The sequence below is a fragment of the Poecilia reticulata genome, chromosome 4 (genome assembly GCF_904066995.2).
Source record: "Poecilia reticulata chromosome 4, P_reticulata-male-v2, whole genome shotgun sequence".
Taxonomy (NCBI): Eukaryota; Metazoa; Chordata; class Actinopteri; order Cyprinodontiformes; family Poeciliidae; genus Poecilia; species Poecilia reticulata.
The window spans coordinates 3,911,813-3,930,108 of record NC_088833.1 but is presented as its reverse complement, the minus strand read 5'-3'; the positions used below and the strand labels follow the sequence as shown (position 1 = coordinate 3,930,108).

Sequence of the window (18,296 nt, the reverse complement as noted above, 5' to 3'; positions counted from 1 at the left end):
CATTAGCTGCAGCGCCGAAGCGTTTTATCACAGCAGCTGAGCCAAATGGCTCCGAGTTGCAAACCATCTGGTGAGTTAACTCAGCTTCCTGTAGATCACATCTTCCTAAAGATGTGACGATGATGATCTCGCTGTTTTCGGGTAAACTAAACATTTCGAGTTGCTTCATCTTCAGTTTTCTTCAGCAAATGCTTTTAAGCAAATTTTAAAGCAAGAGAAACCCAACTTTGTTCACTCTTGCAGATATAATCCCCACTTTCTCCCACTATAAAATGTTAAAGCTTAATAAACATTCATAAGGCGTAAAAATGGTGTTTCTGCAGCTTTACTCCCCTTACATCAGAATGTCTTCCCCTTCTGCGTGTCTTCATGGGTGAACACATTGCAGTGTTGAATAGAAGAGCGCTTTCATGTATAATTCAGCCAACCTCTTTTAGATCAACTGCAGTCTGTTCTGACCTGTGGGCTTTCACATGTTTAAAAATAGGACGGTGTTCATGTCTGTTCGGGGGGGAAACTGCATCGGCTTGTGTGCAAAACGTGTTGGTTTAATGTCTCAGTAAAGTAAATATTGTTTCATTATTACACCCATCTGACCAAAACATGGGGTTCCAGTTGAATCCCAGTATCATTTAGAAAACTCTACATGTTACCATGGAAACTTGGTGAGCCCAAGATGCTACTGTAAGACTGTAAAATGTCCGTTTTTGTTACAAACTGTCATATTATGTAGTTTTATTTTTATCTAGGTGGAACCAACATCCCATTAGGGTTGATCAGCAGCACATTCTGATTTAATTTCAGTCTTTTCTGGTATTATTCTTAGATTTCACAGTAGCATTTTTCTTGGACGATAAATTGTCCCAGAAATGATTGTGATAAACGATATTGTCATAATATCCCACAGATCAATAAACTTTAACTTCCCAGAGAACATTTAACACTGCAACAGGAAGACGTTTTAATTATCCAAAATAAACAATAAATAAAATGGGTTCTGAAGTCACAGCAAAACAGAACTGCACTTCAAATCATAAATAATAATGTTTTGCCAGCAAGTAAATCAGTTTGACAGTTTTGCTTAAGACTTGTGTAACAAAAAAGTGCAAACTAATCATTTTATGCTGTGTCCAACGTTTCCAGGATCCTTCAAAATGGAAACTTTTCAGAAATATTAAAGGGAAGCATCACTTTATTATTATGCAAATTACAAACATGCAAATGGAGTTTGTTGCGCTTCATTTGATTTAATGCAATTAATTGACTCATTGCTTATTGTAACATGCTTAATTAGTCTAATTCCAGTTGATTAAATCTTGTAAAATGTTATTTTTGTTTGCTAAAATATTAAATTACAAAGGAATTCATTTTTCTTTAATCAGTAAAAAATGAATCATGAACAGAAAAAACTTAATTTTGTGTTTCAAAGTAACTTCAGGTTTTTTTGCAGCTCCTCTCTCCTTTGCAATTATTTTTATTTTCTGTCAAACTTGTAGATGAGATTTTATTTAGATTTTGTCTGGAAATAAAAGAAAAACTGAAATTATTTTTATTATCCCAAAGGACAGATTTTTATCTTTACTTACATTCTCAGGGATTTTATCTGGTGCTTCTCGTATTTTATAACACAAACACTAAGATGACATTATGACAATAACATTTATTCTCTCTGTTTACTCCTGACAAACATGCTCACTGAAGCTGCATTTCCATAAATTGTATTTACGAAAATAAATTAGCTTAATGGAAACATGGCAATTATAAAAAAAGTAAAAAGTTTTGGATGAGGTGGTTTTTACGGCTGCATCAAATTAGTTTATTTCGCAAAACTGATGTGGAAATAGTTTTTTTCGCGTCACACAAGTCATGTGACCGACAACCGGATGTTACTACTGCTGGAAACGACAAAGACGGCAACAGGAAGTAGTGGGAAGAAGATGGTGCAGCATGATTTTTAATCACATGGCGAGAACAAACATTCATTTTAATCACGTTTCTTATTTAATGGAAACATCGCAACTGAAAAATTTTATTCTTTACGACATTTAGTGGAATATCGACAAAGTTTTGCAGACATTTCCTAATGGAAATGCTGCTAATGATGGCAATATAAACATGGCTCTTCCTGCAGCCGAGAGGCCAATAACTAAAAAAATGGGCTTCTGTGTCACATCATATTAATATTTCAGGGTAAAAGGAGTTTTAGGTAACTAAGGCAAATACATTTTATAAGAATATTTATGCTGGTTGTTATAACAGTGTTGCAGATTTGCTGTTTCTGTCCAATATGTCTCCACCATTTTGTGGCTCAGAAGTGATTTTTATATCTTCTAAACTCCTGTTATTCTTCGTCATTCACACATTTGCAGCAAACACTCAGAGGGGTTGAAATGAAATGATCCACTTTGTCCTTCCTCATCCAGGTGAAAGCCGAGAAGGAAAGTGTCCCGTCATGTCAGACGATCTGGGAGGCTGCGGCCACTCCCGGACCTCCAGCTACGCCAGCCAGCAGTCCAAACTCTCAGGTAGATAATCACACACTCTAAAAACCATTAAATCAGGTTTTTTAGCTCCTCTTGTCCAGTGACTCAGGTAAAACTAAAAGTAACCTTTGGTTCGACGAGGATAGACGCAGTGAAATCAATTTCCGGGGATGAGCCGCCGTTCAAAGCTGGAGGCTCCGGTTTCCAGCGCCGGCAGATCAAATGACAGTAATAAACGATTAGAGGAAGTGGATAAGCGCAGACATCGACTGCAGTGCCTCGCTCATGAAGGGTGGAAACGTGGTTTTTTTTCTTTTCCTGCCTCATGCAACGCGTTATAAGATTTATTCAAACCTCAGATTAGTTTGCAGGAAGTCGTCTGTCTCATGCCTGATGCCCTCAGATGTTTTTTGCTTCCTGCAGACATGAAGCTTTGGTTGCAAAAGTGCAAAATTAACTGATCATTGATGGGAGGAGAATTTGCTACTTTTATGCCACCTCACACTTTGAGCCAAGTCAGAAATTTAGAATTGGAAAAAGTTTAAATAAAACCAATAACAATAAAACTTGGTCTACTAAAATGCATCTCAGCTTATTTATACAGCACCAGTTTTCAACAAATATCTCAAGGCAAACAGTTTAGAAATAGTTCATTTTGACCAGATGTGCTGGAACTCAGCAGGGGTTGCTAGGTAACCAGCTGGGCTTCGCTGGGGTTGCTAGGTAACGGGTTGTGCGTGCTGATGTGTGACAAAGGTTTCTGCAATCGTTCTTTTTCCAGACACCAATGAACATTCAAATTCATGAATACTATATTTATCCCAAAGGGAAATGAAATGCAGCTCATTAATTCAGATTCTAGATGTTTTCATTTATTGCCAAAATAAATGTTTTGGCAATGTAATGCATGTTTTGTTTTTAGTTTTTGCTTTGGCTATTTTTAGAAGCAGTAGAGACCCGAATGGAAGTATAAAAACATGCATAACAGTTTTAACAGTGGCCTCTGGTTGTTGTTATTTTTGTTTCATGAATTTGCTTAGTATTTATAAACAAAGGGATGAAAATCCCAACGTTTCCACGGTAACCCTTTAGGCTGTGCGTTCGCCCTCAGGCTACAGCACAGGTCACTCACGCTCGTCCAGCATGTCCGACTTCGGCCACCGGAGAAACCACTCCGTGGGAAGCGCGTCAACGGGAATCGGAAGCATCCCGGAGCCGAGCGAAGAGCGAGAGTCCAAACCCTGCCCGGCTCTGCCGGAGCACCCGGTTCCCACGGCAACCACGGGAAACCCACCGGGCACACCGGTGCGCAGTTCCTCGTCCTGCGAGCGACTGAACAGGTCAGTTTATCACAGGCTCTCCACGCGGAGCAGCAAACCGATGGTGAGAATTTATACAGGTGCTTTAAATCCTTGAAAATACGAGAATTTCAGTCAGATGTTTCCAAAGCTCAGAAAGTTTTTGGTACTCAAACTGCACAGTTTTGTAATGAGGTCCAATCTAACATTTAACTAAAAGCCTAAATTTTGAAAGCATCAACAGTTGAAACCATATATTTTCATACAAATAATAAAATATGTTTTCTGAAGTTACAGACCAAACTTTTCTTGCTTTAGGTTAACTAGAATTACCAAAATTATTTATATTTGCTAAATTCAAGAAAACAATGAGAATTTTTTGGTGTATATTTTGTTCCATATATTTTGTTATTTTGTTCAAGGATTTAATTTAATAATAGGAAGGTAATTTACTGTAACTTTTTGTTACAATGTAACGAATATTTATTATTCCTAATAGCTTAATGACATATTGATCTGCGTAATTTAAATAAAGTTTAGCTTGTATTTTATATCTTGTCCCTGCAGCAGAACGCTGCGTCAAAGCATTTTTACAAATAAATTATATCATTATAGTAATTTTTTTAGCTCATTTTTATTATTTGTAACTCCAATATGTGATGCTGGAAAAGTTGGATGAATGTCAGGACCAGCAGAGAGACTTTAGGGGAAAGTTTCCACATTTCTAATAATTATCACACCTGATCGTCTCAGAGCTGCTCCGCGAAGCAACGGAAGTTTATTTGTTTATTTGTGGTTTCGGTTTGACTGGAGGCTTCAGTGCCATGTGGGTAAAAAATGTCCTGCCACAAACGGGTTTAACTGCAACTAACTAATCGATTATTCTGATGATTGATTGATTTGTCGTATAAAAATTGTCACAGTCTACAGATTTTTCAATTAACCACTTAAGAGTTTTTATACAAAATTAAAAATACATCAAAATATGCAAATAGTTACATTTCTTGTTTAAATAATAAATTAAACATTGTATTGCCTAATATCAGTAATATTGCATTCCTGTTAGTAAATGTGAAGCTAAAACCATGAGGCCACTTGACAGGTTTTGGCTAAAACACATTTACAGAAAAGGTGTTTTTATCTTAAATGTAAATATATTTTTGTACAGTTTTGAAATAATTACTGTTTTTTTCTTCAAAAAATTACTTTAGTTAATTGATTACTAAATTGGTTGATTTCCATTATCGATTAATCACGATTAATTGTTTCAGCCCTAGTTCAACTACAACCTGCACTTTAAGTGCCAGACTTTTACCACAACCACTCACTTTTATTTATCTGTTGTTTTGTAATTTGCCTTAAACAGCAACATTGATTACACTCTTAATTCATAAATATATATCTTATAAATATACACACAGCTTGAACCACTGGTTGCTGTGAAACCTCAGTGACAACAATACAACATGAAACTGTGACAGGAAGTGCTGCGTCAAACAAGTCAGTCTGGTTTCAGTCGGCTTGTAAAGCCACGTGTCACTTCAGACTTTGGTTCCAGGCGAAAACCTAAGAAATGTAACCTGTTAAACAGCGTGAAGTGATCTGATCTCAGTGTGTTCTTTTGTTTTTATACTTCAAATTCATTTTAAAACCACCTTGCAGAAATATGACCAAAGACGCTGGTTTGTTTGTGCCATCTTCCTCAAAAGTTTGTTTCACGTCGGCCTGACTTCTGTTTGTTGCGAGGCGGTTAACACCACAGCCTGCTGTCAGCACTGCATGTCCCAGTTCGTCAGCTGGAAACCAGTTACTGCACATTGTAGTGCTTGTAGGGTAAGGTTTCACCAGTTGACTCGACTTTTATTTCAGCATTCACAGCCTGGGGAGGTAAAATTACATTTTAAATTTGTTTTACAGTGCGTTTTCAGCCCATTGCAACAACTGAGCGCTCTGCTGTTGGTGCATTCAGGCGTTTCAGGAATGCTTAAATACAGGCTGCAGACACCTGAAGCATGGAGATTCATTTCAGGTTCAAAATGAGGGCTGAAAAATATTCATATTTATAAAGTTTTATTATTTATGTTTATCTAACAAAGCTGTCTAAATAAACCAGAGTAGATACATTTTTACTTTTAATAAAATACAATATTCTAACAAAGTATAATGAAGTATTCATTCAGTAGTGTCATAAATATGTATAATTTTGTTTAAACACATTGTCTGTTGGTGTTTAAACATCCATTTATATGGATTATTAATCAGCTACTTATGGTGCAGCAAACTGAATTTTGAGAGAAGAGAAACAGTTTTTCTTACAAATACTCCTTTTCATTCAAATCTTATGTCAAATCTAATCTTTTTAGGTAACATTTTTAAAGCCTGAGTTTAATTATTGATCAATTAGTTAATATAAAGTTGACTGATCTGATCGACTCATGATTAACTGATAAGCAAACATTTTCTCTTGTGTCGAGGGCATAATATATAAGAACTTTTAACATTATTTTATGTCAGCTGCGTTAAATAGCCACTGAATAAAAAGAAAATGGTGGTTATCACATTATTCATCCATCCATTTTCTTGCACCCTTGTCCCTCAGTGGGGTCAGGGGGGTTGCTGGTTCCCATCTCCAGCTAATGTTCCGGGCGAGAGGCGGGGTCACCCTGGACAGGTCGCCAGTCTGTCACAGGGCAACACAGAGACACACAGGACACACAACCACACCTAGGGGCAATTTGGACCGAACAGTCATGTTTTTGGACTGTGGGAGGAAACCGGAGTACCCGGAGAAAGCCCACCATGCACAGGGAGAACATGCAAACTCCATGCAGAAAGACCGGGGCCGGGAATCGAACCCAGAGCCTTCTTGCTGCAAGGCAACAGCTCTACCTACTGCGCCACTGTGCCACTGTGCAGCCCTCACATTATTCAGTTTAGACAAAATAGAGGGTTGCCGAGTAGAAAAATTAAAGATGAAAGAAACAATTCCCAACTTCATACAGAAATATCTGTAGTTGCTCCCGGAGAAATGTTAAAACTTCGCTCCATAAAGTGAATTATGCCTTAAAAATAAACTGTGGCGTCATGTTTTTTCCACCAGGTTAAATTTTTTCTGCGTTTCGCCCTCCGATTTTCTGCCGCGTCATCTTCACTCACAGCCGATCGGTAATTTCCTGAATGAGACGTTTTTCACGTCGCCATTAAGGTGAAACTTCCGGAGTTGGTGGAGTGTTTATATTTCAAAGCAGAACCGCATAAAGTTCATTTATCATCCCACGCCGGATTCTGTTTGGACCGTTTCTCTTTACCGTTCAGATCGGCTCCGCCGCCATCTTTAATTCTAAATCAATGGCTACGCTTAAGGATGACCCGCGGCGCCCTCTGCTGGACGGCGGCTCAACTGCAACACTAAAAGAAGCTCTATGGACGCTTTTAGCTAATCGATTGGAACTCATTAGAATCTAATAAGCTATTATTAATAGTAAATCGTTGCTCGTTTTTATCATTACTTGATAGAATGAAATAATGGCCAGTTTGTGTCAAAGGAAACATATTTACTTCTGTCCTCTTTCCGTTTAGACATCCAATAAAACAGGACTCCATGGAGTCTCAGCTGAAGAGAATGGATGACACTCGGGTGGACGCTGATGATGTTGTGGAAAAGATTTTACAAAGTCAAGATTTCACACCTAGCTTACTGGACTCCAGTGCTGAAGGTGAGAAAACTGGCCTAATCTAATCATCAACACAAATCCTCAGCCACATGTTGCTATAAGGATGAATAACGATAATTTCAAGACATGCACGGCTAGTTTGCATAACAATGAATTAGCCGGTAGTCTTCTGTTACGCTGTGAGTCAGTTTGTGTGAGCTTTTAGGACAGCATTGTGTTTCTTTCCAAGGTCTCATTCAGCTCAAAGCTAAGAAAAGAGAGCTGCTGTCAATACATGATTATTTTTAGATTGCCTAGCAACTGGCTGCTCCTCATGACTAGAATTGTACAGGAGGCAGTGGGCGCCTCCTGCAATGACTGTTACCACAACTGTGTCTGCTTCAGAGGAAGGCTTGCGTCTGTTTGTTGGGCCGGGAGGAAGCACAGCCCTGGGAAGCCATCATCTGCCCACCAGGTGAGCTCTGGAGTCTCAGATTTGCATTATATGAATTGGTGATTATCTAAAGTAGAGTTGTGTCCTTGGGCGGGTAGTTATAATTTGGTAAACCTCGTGTTAGTACCATTGACACAAAACATAATAACTCAGGTTTCATTCACAGTTTAGTCTGCTTTAATTGAACTCTAGTTCGTTTGCTTTGAAAATCCGGTTCGTTTGGGGAATGCATAAATGAACCAAGAAAAGCGATCTCTGGTTCTGGTTCTGGTCTCGATTTGGTTTAAGAGAACTCTGGTGCCGTTCGAAGTCCAATGTGAGGATGTTTTCACACCTGTAGACTCAGTTTGATTTGGGACCAAAATTGTAACATTTGTTGCATTTTCAATTGCACTGAGTCAAAGCAACCAAATTAATTGAAAAACCTGTTCCCCTTCTCACCTGTGGGGGCGCTGCACCAAGAACTACTGAAGGAGACAACATGAGGACCTTTGAAGAAGACACTGAGCGCAACTTCCTTCTTCATGAAACGTGAACAAAACTAAAGTAGTGTCAGAAGGGTTTTTATTTGTCGTTGGTAAAAGACTACAAGCCACTTCTTGCTAGCTACAGACTATCATGTTTGCTTTGGTTGTATTTACCCAGAATGCCCGGCTCTGTAGTCCGCTTCTTGGTTTTGGGGCGTTCTCTGGTCTGCTTGGTGTTCACATATGCATTCAAACTGCACGAGAGTTCACTTTATCTGAACTGAATCCAAGCATTTTAGACGGGCCAGAGTTCGCTTTTTTGGTTTGTTTACACATTCACACCTCCCAAACAAACTGGACTTAATGGACAAACAAACCAGAGTTTGATTAAACCGGATTAAATAGGGCTGGTATGAATGAACACTGCATGCTAAGCAGACCGGAGACCGGTCCAAAAGGAGGAAGTAGACTATTATGCTAGGCATTATGGGTAAATCCAACAAACAAAATCACTCAAGTCCATCACTAGTGGGAAGAATGACTCGTAGTCTTTTACAAACGACAGAAGAGAAATCCTATAACTGCTAAAATCTGACGCCGCTCCATTTTTGTTTACATTTCATGAAGAACGAAGTTGCGCTCAGTGTCCCCTTGAGAGGTTTTGTGTTGTTTCCTTCAGTGGATCTTGGTACAGCGCCCCCACAGGCCAGGAGGGGAACAGGTTCTTCAATTAGTTTGGTTGGTTTGACACACCAGCTGAAAATGAAACAAATGTTGCAATTTTGATCCCAAATCGAACCAAATCTACCGGCGGTGTATAAACATCCTTAGATGTAATATTGTTTAACGTTTTGATGCCTCTGAAGAGTTTTAAATACATTTTATTAGTCTGTTTTCTAATATTTTTTGGTCACGCAATATATTCTAAACCTAACAAGGCTACTTTTAGACATTGCTAGCAAAAAATAAATAAATTGTGATGGTTTAATTTAATCTTTCTTCCGTCTTCAGGGTTGGCGCCGGAGCGTACGAACAGGTGGTGATCAAGCGTTAGCGCTGCGAAGACGGGATGACCCTGATCACACTTTAAACAAATGGTTTGGGTTTGTTTCTCAGTTCCCACAGCAAACACAACACCCCTTGCTATCAGCACTGTGTCAAGCCTGATCACTGATTTTTGTCATAACCATAGCGCCCCCTTGTGTTCATTTAAGCCACTGTAATTCCCCAGATACATTCAGGAGAGAAAGAAGTGGCAAGATATCATCTAAGATAAACACGCAGAGCTGTAGATTAAATAATTTAAATGGTTGCTTATCAAATCACTCCAGGAAACTGTTATATTTCAGTTGAATGTTGGCAGATCTACATGTTTATGCATTTTTTTATTATGTCAATGAGAGGAGATTAATTTCTCTTTGAGCACCTTTAAAGTGAAACGTGTTTTCGATACATTCCTTTAGTCTGCTTGTTTTGGACGTACTTAAGATGGGACTTTATCTGGAAGATTTGCCTGCAAGCAGCTGAAGCGCTGCACTGATAACTGTGTTTTCAAGGCGAGAATATTTTACTACAGAAACATAAGATGTAAGCTATTTTACGTGTGAATGCCGACAATGAGTGGGTGACGATGTGTGAGACTCCTGTGTTGAATGAATGAAGGGATTTTATGTAATTCTGTGTTGACTGTCAAAGACAAAAGAGCAAAACTTGATTTGTTTACCAAAACTGCATATTTTTTTAACTATATTTTTAGCCATTATTTTTTGCTCCTAATCCATCCAGAAATTGAACCAAATTTATTTTACATTTAGCAACTTATTAATAAAAATGTTCCCACTTTGCATCATTAAATGAAACTGTAGGTAAAAATGTGAGGATTAATAGCTTGAATTAATGTGCATTTTTGCTTAAAAGCTGTGCTTCATCGATCCACAGTGACCTGCAGGTCAGGGAAATTACAAAAAAAGAAAAATCAAATCAAAGTTCACGTTTGACTGTTTGGCTTTTGTGAATCTGATTCATATGTTGCAGTTTGTTTGTAAACAAACCGAACGGCAAAAAATCTAGTGAAGTGACCCACTGCCAAGCAGAAAGCGCTCAACGCTCAGATGCATTTATGAGCAAACGGCAACAATTTACATTTATCTCATTTAAGATTCACTAATATGGAAGAGAATTAAGGCCAGTGAAAAAAATACAAATAAAATTCTGACTTTAAACTCAGAATTTTGACTTTTTAGAGAAAAAGTCAAAATTCTGAGATTCAAATCCAAATTCTGAGAAAAATGTCAGAATTCCTACTGGGAAAAAATCATTTCTGAGGAAAATAAATCTGAATTCTGAGATCCAAGTCAGAATTCTTAGAAAAAGAGTCAAAATTCCTGAAAAGAAAGTCAATTCTGAAATTGAAGTCTGAATTCTGAGATTAAATTCAGAACTTTGAGGGGGAAAAAGTCTAAATTTTGGGGGGGAAAAGTCTAATTTGGTTTGTTTTTTCTAGTGGCCCTATTTGTCTTCCGTACATCTCACACATGTTGATATTTAAATAAATCGTTCTCACAATCATTGTGAAAAAAGCCGACGTGATCGTTTCCCAGCAGCCAGGAACTGCAAGCAGGGTTAGCCATAAAAATGTAATTATTAAATTAACCTGGCTGAATCAAAGAATACGCAGGGAAAGTTGAGTGGAAGGAAAACCTATGGTAGAAAACTGCACTATTGAATGAATTTGTATTGCATGAAGACTGTTCATATCCTGTTAGGGTTCAAAGTTCATGGCGGGAGTATCAACAGGTCAACCGTCTAGAAAACAGGCTCTGCAGAATCTTTGTTTTTCATCAGAAGTGACTGCAAACCGTAGAATAAATGTTAAACTCATTACAGTCATATCTGCACAAGCCTTTGGTGTTTTAACTAGGCCATTTTGTGACATGCATGGTTATAATCTTCTCCGCTTTGTGGAAGTTTCCGTCAAAGCCAGGCGCATTTTATTCTCATTTCTTGTTGTGCCATCCATTTTCACATTGAAGGAATAATTGTTCACTTGTTCATCATCCAAAATGTAATTTTGTTCTCATAAAATGTTGTATGAAGAAATTCATCATTTTTAGTTGTTTTTTATTTGAAGATTTCTGGGGGAAAAAAAAAGATATGACCGTTTTTGTTTTCTAATCTTTGTTGCCAATGTGACATTTTTAATAAATGTTGTCTGAAAATAAAGTGTCTTTTTAATGAGCAATTTAGTACTAAATGTTTGAACTCTGGCTGCCAGATGTCTTATTGTCTGAAGGTGATTTTCTTTGTTCGGAACAAAACGCGTTTACCTGTGTGACGCAGGTGTTCATCTCGGTACCTGACATGTTCCAAACATGGTGCTTTTCTCTTCTGTGAAGCTGTTGTCTAATTAAAACTGTAAACTAATCTATTGTACGGTGACGTTCTGGCGCGTTGAGTGTTCTCTGTTACGGATTTGTTCTTTTGGTTTTTGACAAACTGCTTCCCTAATGAAATGTCTCCCCAGCACTGTTGAATAAAACGGTTCAAAACGCCTCCATGCTGCCTCGGTTTTTCCATGAATAATTACGATTCGTTGTTCGGGTTTATTTTCACTTTACGAGGCTTCAGACAAAAAAAACAAAAAAAAACTGAAAAGCTTTTCTTTTTTCTTTCAAACATTCACCTGAGGGTTGATTAATTTTCATTCCCAGCTTTTCCTGACAGCAAAACTGATTTCTCCAAGTCAAATATTTGCTTCCCAGTCTTCCTCCGGTTCAGTTTGATGGGAACACTGGATGGCCGACGCGTCTTCCTCATCCTCCTCTTCATCGCCGTCGGTCTGTTCTGGTTCTGAAAAACAACAAAATCCAATCAGGATCCCAGGATCCGAGTTCAAGCAGGAGGAACGTCGAAACTTTAGGCAGTTCTGACATCTGCTGGACAAACTGCAGATTACAAACATTTTTATAAATTCAAAGCAAAAAAGAAATGAAATGTCAGAAACAAAAAGTTAAACTTTAAAGGTTTAACATTCATTCATTTTAATTATTATATATTTTAAGGTGTAAAAAAAACAAAACAATTGCGTTCCTCTTAAATCATTTGGAAGTAAAATACAATACTGGAACGATTAATCGTGATTAATCGATTATTGGAATAATCACCAGCTAATTCAGTAATCAATTAGTCATTAACTGCATTATACACTCAAAAATATCACAGAATGACGTAGCAATAATTCAAAGTAATAATTAAGCCAAAACTGTACAAAAAACACAAAATGTGAATTTAAAATAAATTTTAAAAATCACATTTCTTTGTAAATATGTTAATTCAAAACTCCTCAAGTGGCAGTTTTAGCGTCACCTGATTCAAATTTTGTAATAATAATAAAAAAAAGAAGCTCCAGTCTTAACTGGAGCTTGGATATCAATTAATAATTTGATATCCAATTATTAATTGGTTAATGCAGAAATTAATCAATCTACAAACGATTAATCGTACACAAAAGGAATACCATGTTATTGCATTTTAGGCAATAAAATGTCTTGTTTTCTTACTCTTACTTTGAAAGGAACTGAATTATTTGTGTCTTCCATCATTTTGAATATTGTTTAAACAAAGGCTTAAGTGGGTGAATGAGAAATCTGCAGAATGTGCCATTTTTATATACGATTAATCGATTGTCTCAATAATCAATTATTAACAATTGTTAGCTGCATCCCTACTAAAATGTTTTTAAAGTAAACATGACAGAAACTACAAAGGGTCTTAAAATAAGAAGTGATTTTAAAAAACAACAACCTCAGAAGCAAACATGCCATGAATGTGGTTTATATCAATAATAGTATTGATTAAAGTTAACTGAAAGCATTTGGACCAAAGATGTCTCAGTACGAATTACCCAGTTGAGATTCTGTCGTAACGAGGCGGTACCTTGTTCTTCACATCTTAAGAGCAGAGCGGATCCATCCTGGGACAGTTTAACTTGAGGCTGATCCATCAGGAGTCGTCTCAGGTTTGAAAGATTCCCACTCAGTTCAGAGATTTTCGGACAGAAGGACCAGAGCGCCGCCAGAGGAACAACGACAAACCTGAAACAAACACAATACTGGGTACATGCATTCACACATCTTTATGCATCTACTTGTTATTTTACATCTACTTATTCATATGCCTTGTTCTTGATTTCAGAGAAATCCAGCCAACTTTTTGTTCCCAAACTGAACAGAACTGTCAGAATTTAAACATTTCTTCTCAAACAAACCTGCTTAATGTCCCAGACTCTTCTAGGTCTTTAGTCCAAAGCGACTCGGTACTCTCCTCCCCTTCACCTGGACAATCCAACCTTTCTGTACAGGCTGAACGTAAAAAGATGTTTTGTACAAGTTAAAGCAGAGAAATGCAGCTTTAATTCAACGTCTTCGTCGACCTGATTGTTCCTGTTGTTCAGTCTGACTGTGAGGTAAAACACCATTCGTCCCTCCAGTCGTTTCCTCCATCCACCTGTTCTTCATTTGTTCTGCCCAGTACAGAACCTCGCTCACCAGGACTCTGAGCAAAGTGTTGTTGTCACGCAAAGTGGGGTAATTTACAGAGTACACCTAAAACAGAAAACTGGGTTAAAATATCAAAGCCGAGAAGCACAAACATAAACTTTGTATCGCCCTAGTATTTGCCTTTTTAGGGCAATTAATTAAATTTTTGGTCTCTGAAGACTTAATTTTTTGAAAATCTGGATGTTCTTGGGTTTCTGTATTTTAGAGTATGGCTGCAATGATTAATTGGATTAATTGTGATTAATCAATTAATGAAACAATTGTCAACTAATTTAATTGTTAACTGACATTTACAGGCTCAACAAAAGACAATTTGTTGAGAAAAAAACAACGTATTTAGACCAGTAATTAAGCCAAAACTGTACAAAAAAATTAATAAATGTAATGTTTAGCATAAAGAAAACCTTTTTCTATGAATATATTTTAACCAAAACTCCTCAAGAGGCAGCTTCAGTTCACCCGGTTCAAATAGACTAAAGGACAGCTGTACCACTGCATGTTGCTCCAGTTAATGATTAATCGATTACTACATTAGTTGACGATTATTTCAATAATCGATTAATCACGATTAATCGTTTCAGCCCTAAGTGATGCATCTGAGAACCAGTTGTTTATGGAGGAATAGACTCACCAAAGTGTAGGAAAACACCTCCTCCTCATCTCTGTTGGGTAAAACGTTCAAACGTTGAAACACACCAATCTGGGAGCAGAAGCCGACACTTTCCTGCTGCTCCTGAGTCGCTTCTCCAACTCCGGTGAATTCAGCCTCGTAGCCATAATCCAAACACACCTTAAAAGCCCTGCAGGACGCAAAATGCACATTGGAAGAGAGGATCCCAGAGACAAAATGGTTGTTTGAAAGTCTGAACTTTTTGACCAGAACGTTGTTGTCTTTATTTGTCATTTTAAAATGCACATCACAGTAAATTATTTTAATTCGTATTCACAATACAAACAGTTCCTTTACTTAAATTTACAAAAGTTACTCCTATTTTTGTTAAATTACTTTCTTTTGAAATAACTGGCTTTTAAGAAAACCCATCATGTTTCTCGATTAATTGGTTTTCTAACGATTAATCGGATAAAAAAAATGGTTCTACAAATTTTTCATTTAACCACTTGAGCCTTTTTTAGACAATATCAGAAATATATTAAAATATATACAAATAATTCAGTTTCCCTTTATAAATAAAAAAATAAACATTTTATTGCCTAAAATGCAAAAATATAGCATTCCTCTAGAGAATTTGAACAAAGTGAAGCTAAAACATATTCACAAACATTCACAGGTGTTTTATACTACATGCCAAATGTATATATTTTTTGTTAATTTTGGCCTAACTACTGCTCTAAATATGTTGTTTTTTTCAGCAAATGGCCTTTGAGTGTGTACTCCAGTTAACGATTAATCGATTACTGAATAAATTGATTAATCACGATTAATCGTTTCAGCTCTACTTGAGATATCACTCATGAAACTATAACTTTGACTTTTTAAACTGAACTTTGCACGATGTTTGACTGTATTGTTGTTTTTTGTGAATAATTGAATCTCTGTACTGCACCAGGATCTGAACTCCGATCGGTTCCACTCAAACTTGTGATCACTGTGTCTGAAACCAGTCAGTCCAGGTAAAAGTTTGTTGAATTCAGAGTTCGGGGTGCTGACGATGACGCTCGCTGGTCTCATGTATCCAAAAACCACAGAAGAAAAGAGCTCCAAATCAGGAAGAGTGAGGTGTTCTATGCTGCAAAAAACACAAACGTAACAAAGTAATACGTTTGAAAGCAGAAATTATTATTTAACAAATAACTTTGTAGCTCTGACAGCCACTTACAGTTCTATGTTGGTCACCAAGTCGAACCCTCGGAGCCGAGCGTCTCGTTGTGTGACTGACCCTTGGTACAGATCGATGTGGAGCTGGTCGTAGGTAGGCTGCAGGTAGTCTGTCGACAGAGGAGCCAATCCTTGCCTGAAGGGACAAACAAGCAACAAATTAATAAATTGAGTTGTATAAAAGCAAAAGAAAAACGTTCTGTTCACTTTCAAAGTAATGGTTTACATAGAGAACTTCCATCTGTTTATAAAATAAAAAAACTTCACAGCGCAGAAACTGAAGAAGCCGAAGATGGAAATTATGTAATTTCACAGCTTATTCACTAAACTCGGTGCTACGTCTTAATACAGACCTTGGAAAATGTTACTAAAATCAAATGCACAGCTTTAAACTAATTTAAGGTAAGATAAAGTAATTTTATTTATGTAGCACATTTTCAGCAACGAGGCAATTCAAAGTGCTTTAAGTCCAACTTAGTCAGTCATTTCCGTTTTGTGAGAGGCAACAGTTAGTTATGAGCCGAATCCGAAGTCAGGGTCTGCATCCTTTTTTTTTTTTTTACTTTATTTCTTGTAAACAACAATATACAACTGTGCTGTGCACATATTAGAAAAAACAAACGAAGACAAAACAAACATAATTGCCAGGGGGAGCATAAAGTACAATAGTGACAAGAGAATTATAGTCAAAGTAATCTTGCATAAAGAAAATAGTACAAATTGTGGTATATGTGCCAGATGTCACAGTGAATTAACATAAGAAATAATCCAAAATTCCAAGTTGATTGCAAGTCCATATTGTTGTTTTTGCTTTTTGATTAGTTGAGGGTTGAGGGAACAGTTTACATCAATGTTAGAGTTGAACTTCTGTAGATAGACTTTAACGGGGTAGATTCGGTGTATGAGTTTAAAAGACACTTTTTTTTTTTACTTTTTACCTTGTTAGTGAGAAGAAAGTGATTTGGGAGCAGCCAGGTCCATTTCCAGGATAAATTAATATGAAAACGATTCCAATATGGTACAACTACAGGAGCAGAGGTCGGGTCTGCGTCCTTCGAAGGACGGATTTGTAGGCAGATTACGTCATAGCGTGGCGACAAGGCCTGTCCGAATTCAAAGACTCCTTCAAATGTGTCCTTCTTTTCCCCAGATTTGAAGGATGGGTCCCGTGTACCCTTCACGGCCCACGATATCCCATAATTCATTGCGGCTTCCAACTGAACGTTCAGGCAAAGCGTCAATGGCGGTGAATAGCGACAAATTATTTAGCTATATAACACTTTAAATGACACAACGTGATTTGGTACAACGTTTTTAGGCGAGAATGTAAGTGTGTAAATCTCAAATATCAGCTCGGTTCATCAATACATCACCTAAATGCAATATTGCTCTGACATTTTCGGACCTGTTTGCTACCGCTGCGTTAGCAGCTAGCTCCCCCCGCCAGCTGTTTTCTTCCGGTCTTAGTTTATTCCCGGCCTTCGAAGGACCCGTCCTACGTAGACCAGTCCTTCGAAGGATGCAGACCCTGAATTCGGACACAGCTATGGTGTCCCACAAGGTTCTGTACTAGGATCAGTACCTTATTCTTTTTTTGTTTTGAAAAATAAATTACACTTATCCAAACAACTGCCACTACGTGAAGGAGAAATGAATGTGGCAAATCAGTGACTGCATGCAAACAGACAAGTTTCCTTAGATAAGTAAATTAGTAAAATATACCGAACGTGACTACATACTGGATCAACTGAAATGGAGGCATCCGCCTGTATTTATTTAATTTAATCTTTATTTAACCAGGTCAATTGAATGAAAACAAATTCTCATTTTCAACGGATTGAATTTACTTTTATTATAAAGAGCCTTGAGACAAAATCTCGAGAAACTTCCGCAGGATCTTGTTTTTTAGGTTAACTAGTTTCTCTAAATCGCCCTTAACCGTGACTGTTCATGCTTTCTTGTTAATAATGAGTAAATAAAAATAAATATGTATTTTTGTCATTACTCCTGTGGAAAAGTTGTAAGCCAGCGATAAAAAATAAATAAATAAATGCGCCCTTCCCTTTTCGTCACTGACATGTTTTTCTTGACTTTGGCACCATCGATGTCCAGGCCGACCAGCAGCTCAATGTTCCGCTGAAACTTGAGCCGTTTCAGGAGCCGACACTCACCACAGCCCAGGTCAGCTACCTGGTGGAAGAAGACAAACAGGCAACATTGACAATAAAGTGACATAAAACGCTCTCAACAGGTAGAACTGGGTAAACTAGATATCGGCGTTCACTGGCTTCGCTACAACCAGGAGTTGGTAGCAAACGTTAGTTAGCTTCGAAGCTAACACGAAGGAATAGCTGAATTCCTGCTTGATTCGTGGTTGATAATTTGAGTAACTACCTTATTAGGTTTGTTTTTTCTGACAAAATCGACGACAAACTGATGTCGTTGGCTGTGAAGTGACGGAGTAAAAATGGGATTCATTTTTCTTCCACTAGTTTACTGTGACCGTCTGTTAACCTCCTCGGCAGCAGGGGGCGCTGTTTAAATGT

The 18,296-nt window shown here is 37.6% G+C and overlaps 2 protein-coding genes across 5 annotated transcripts in view; one reads left to right on the top strand and one right to left on the bottom strand.

The window, feature by feature from the left end:
• Nucleotides 1-11,907, top strand: part of fam102bb (family with sequence similarity 102 member Bb) — a 24,668-nt gene extending 12,761 nt beyond the window's left edge. The window contains exons 8-12 of one of the 2 annotated variants that reach the window (XM_008406270.3): nucleotides 2,424-2,525; nucleotides 3,595-3,823; nucleotides 7,361-7,497; nucleotides 7,840-7,909; nucleotides 9,367-11,907. In XM_008406270.3, coding sequence (XP_008404492.1) covers nucleotides 2,424-2,525; nucleotides 3,595-3,823; nucleotides 7,361-7,497; nucleotides 7,840-7,909; nucleotides 9,367-9,409 — 581 coding nt within the window. In that variant the 3' untranslated portion in view covers nucleotides 9,410-11,907. Of the gene's footprint in view, nucleotides 1-2,423; nucleotides 2,526-3,575; nucleotides 3,824-7,360; nucleotides 7,498-7,839; nucleotides 7,910-9,366 lie in introns of those variants that run through there. The other variant, XR_014087214.1, reaches the window with a different exon arrangement.
• The window catches only part of henmt1 (HEN methyltransferase 1), a 19,473-nt gene extending 1,177 nt beyond the window's left edge, over nucleotides 1-18,296 (bottom strand). Inside the window, exons 1-9 of one of the 3 annotated variants that reach the window (XR_533456.3) lie at nucleotides 18,145-18,296; nucleotides 17,828-17,940; nucleotides 15,752-15,886; nucleotides 15,479-15,661; nucleotides 14,545-14,713; nucleotides 13,787-13,958; nucleotides 13,622-13,715; nucleotides 13,291-13,448; nucleotides 12,038-12,204 (exon numbers count right to left, since the gene is read on the bottom strand). Coding sequence is in view for 2 of the 3 variants with exons in the window: in XM_008406267.3 (XP_008404489.1) it covers nucleotides 12,049-12,204; nucleotides 13,259-13,448; nucleotides 13,622-13,715; nucleotides 13,787-13,958; nucleotides 14,545-14,713; nucleotides 15,479-15,661; nucleotides 15,752-15,886; nucleotides 17,828-17,940; nucleotides 18,145-18,228 (1,296 nt within the window). In the remaining variant the exon portion in view is untranslated. Of the gene's footprint in view, nucleotides 1-11,937; nucleotides 12,205-13,258; nucleotides 13,449-13,621; nucleotides 13,716-13,786; nucleotides 13,959-14,544; nucleotides 14,714-15,478; nucleotides 15,662-15,751; nucleotides 15,887-17,827; nucleotides 17,941-18,144 lie in introns of those variants that run through there. The other 2 variants (XM_008406267.3, XM_008406269.3) reach the window with 2 other exon arrangements.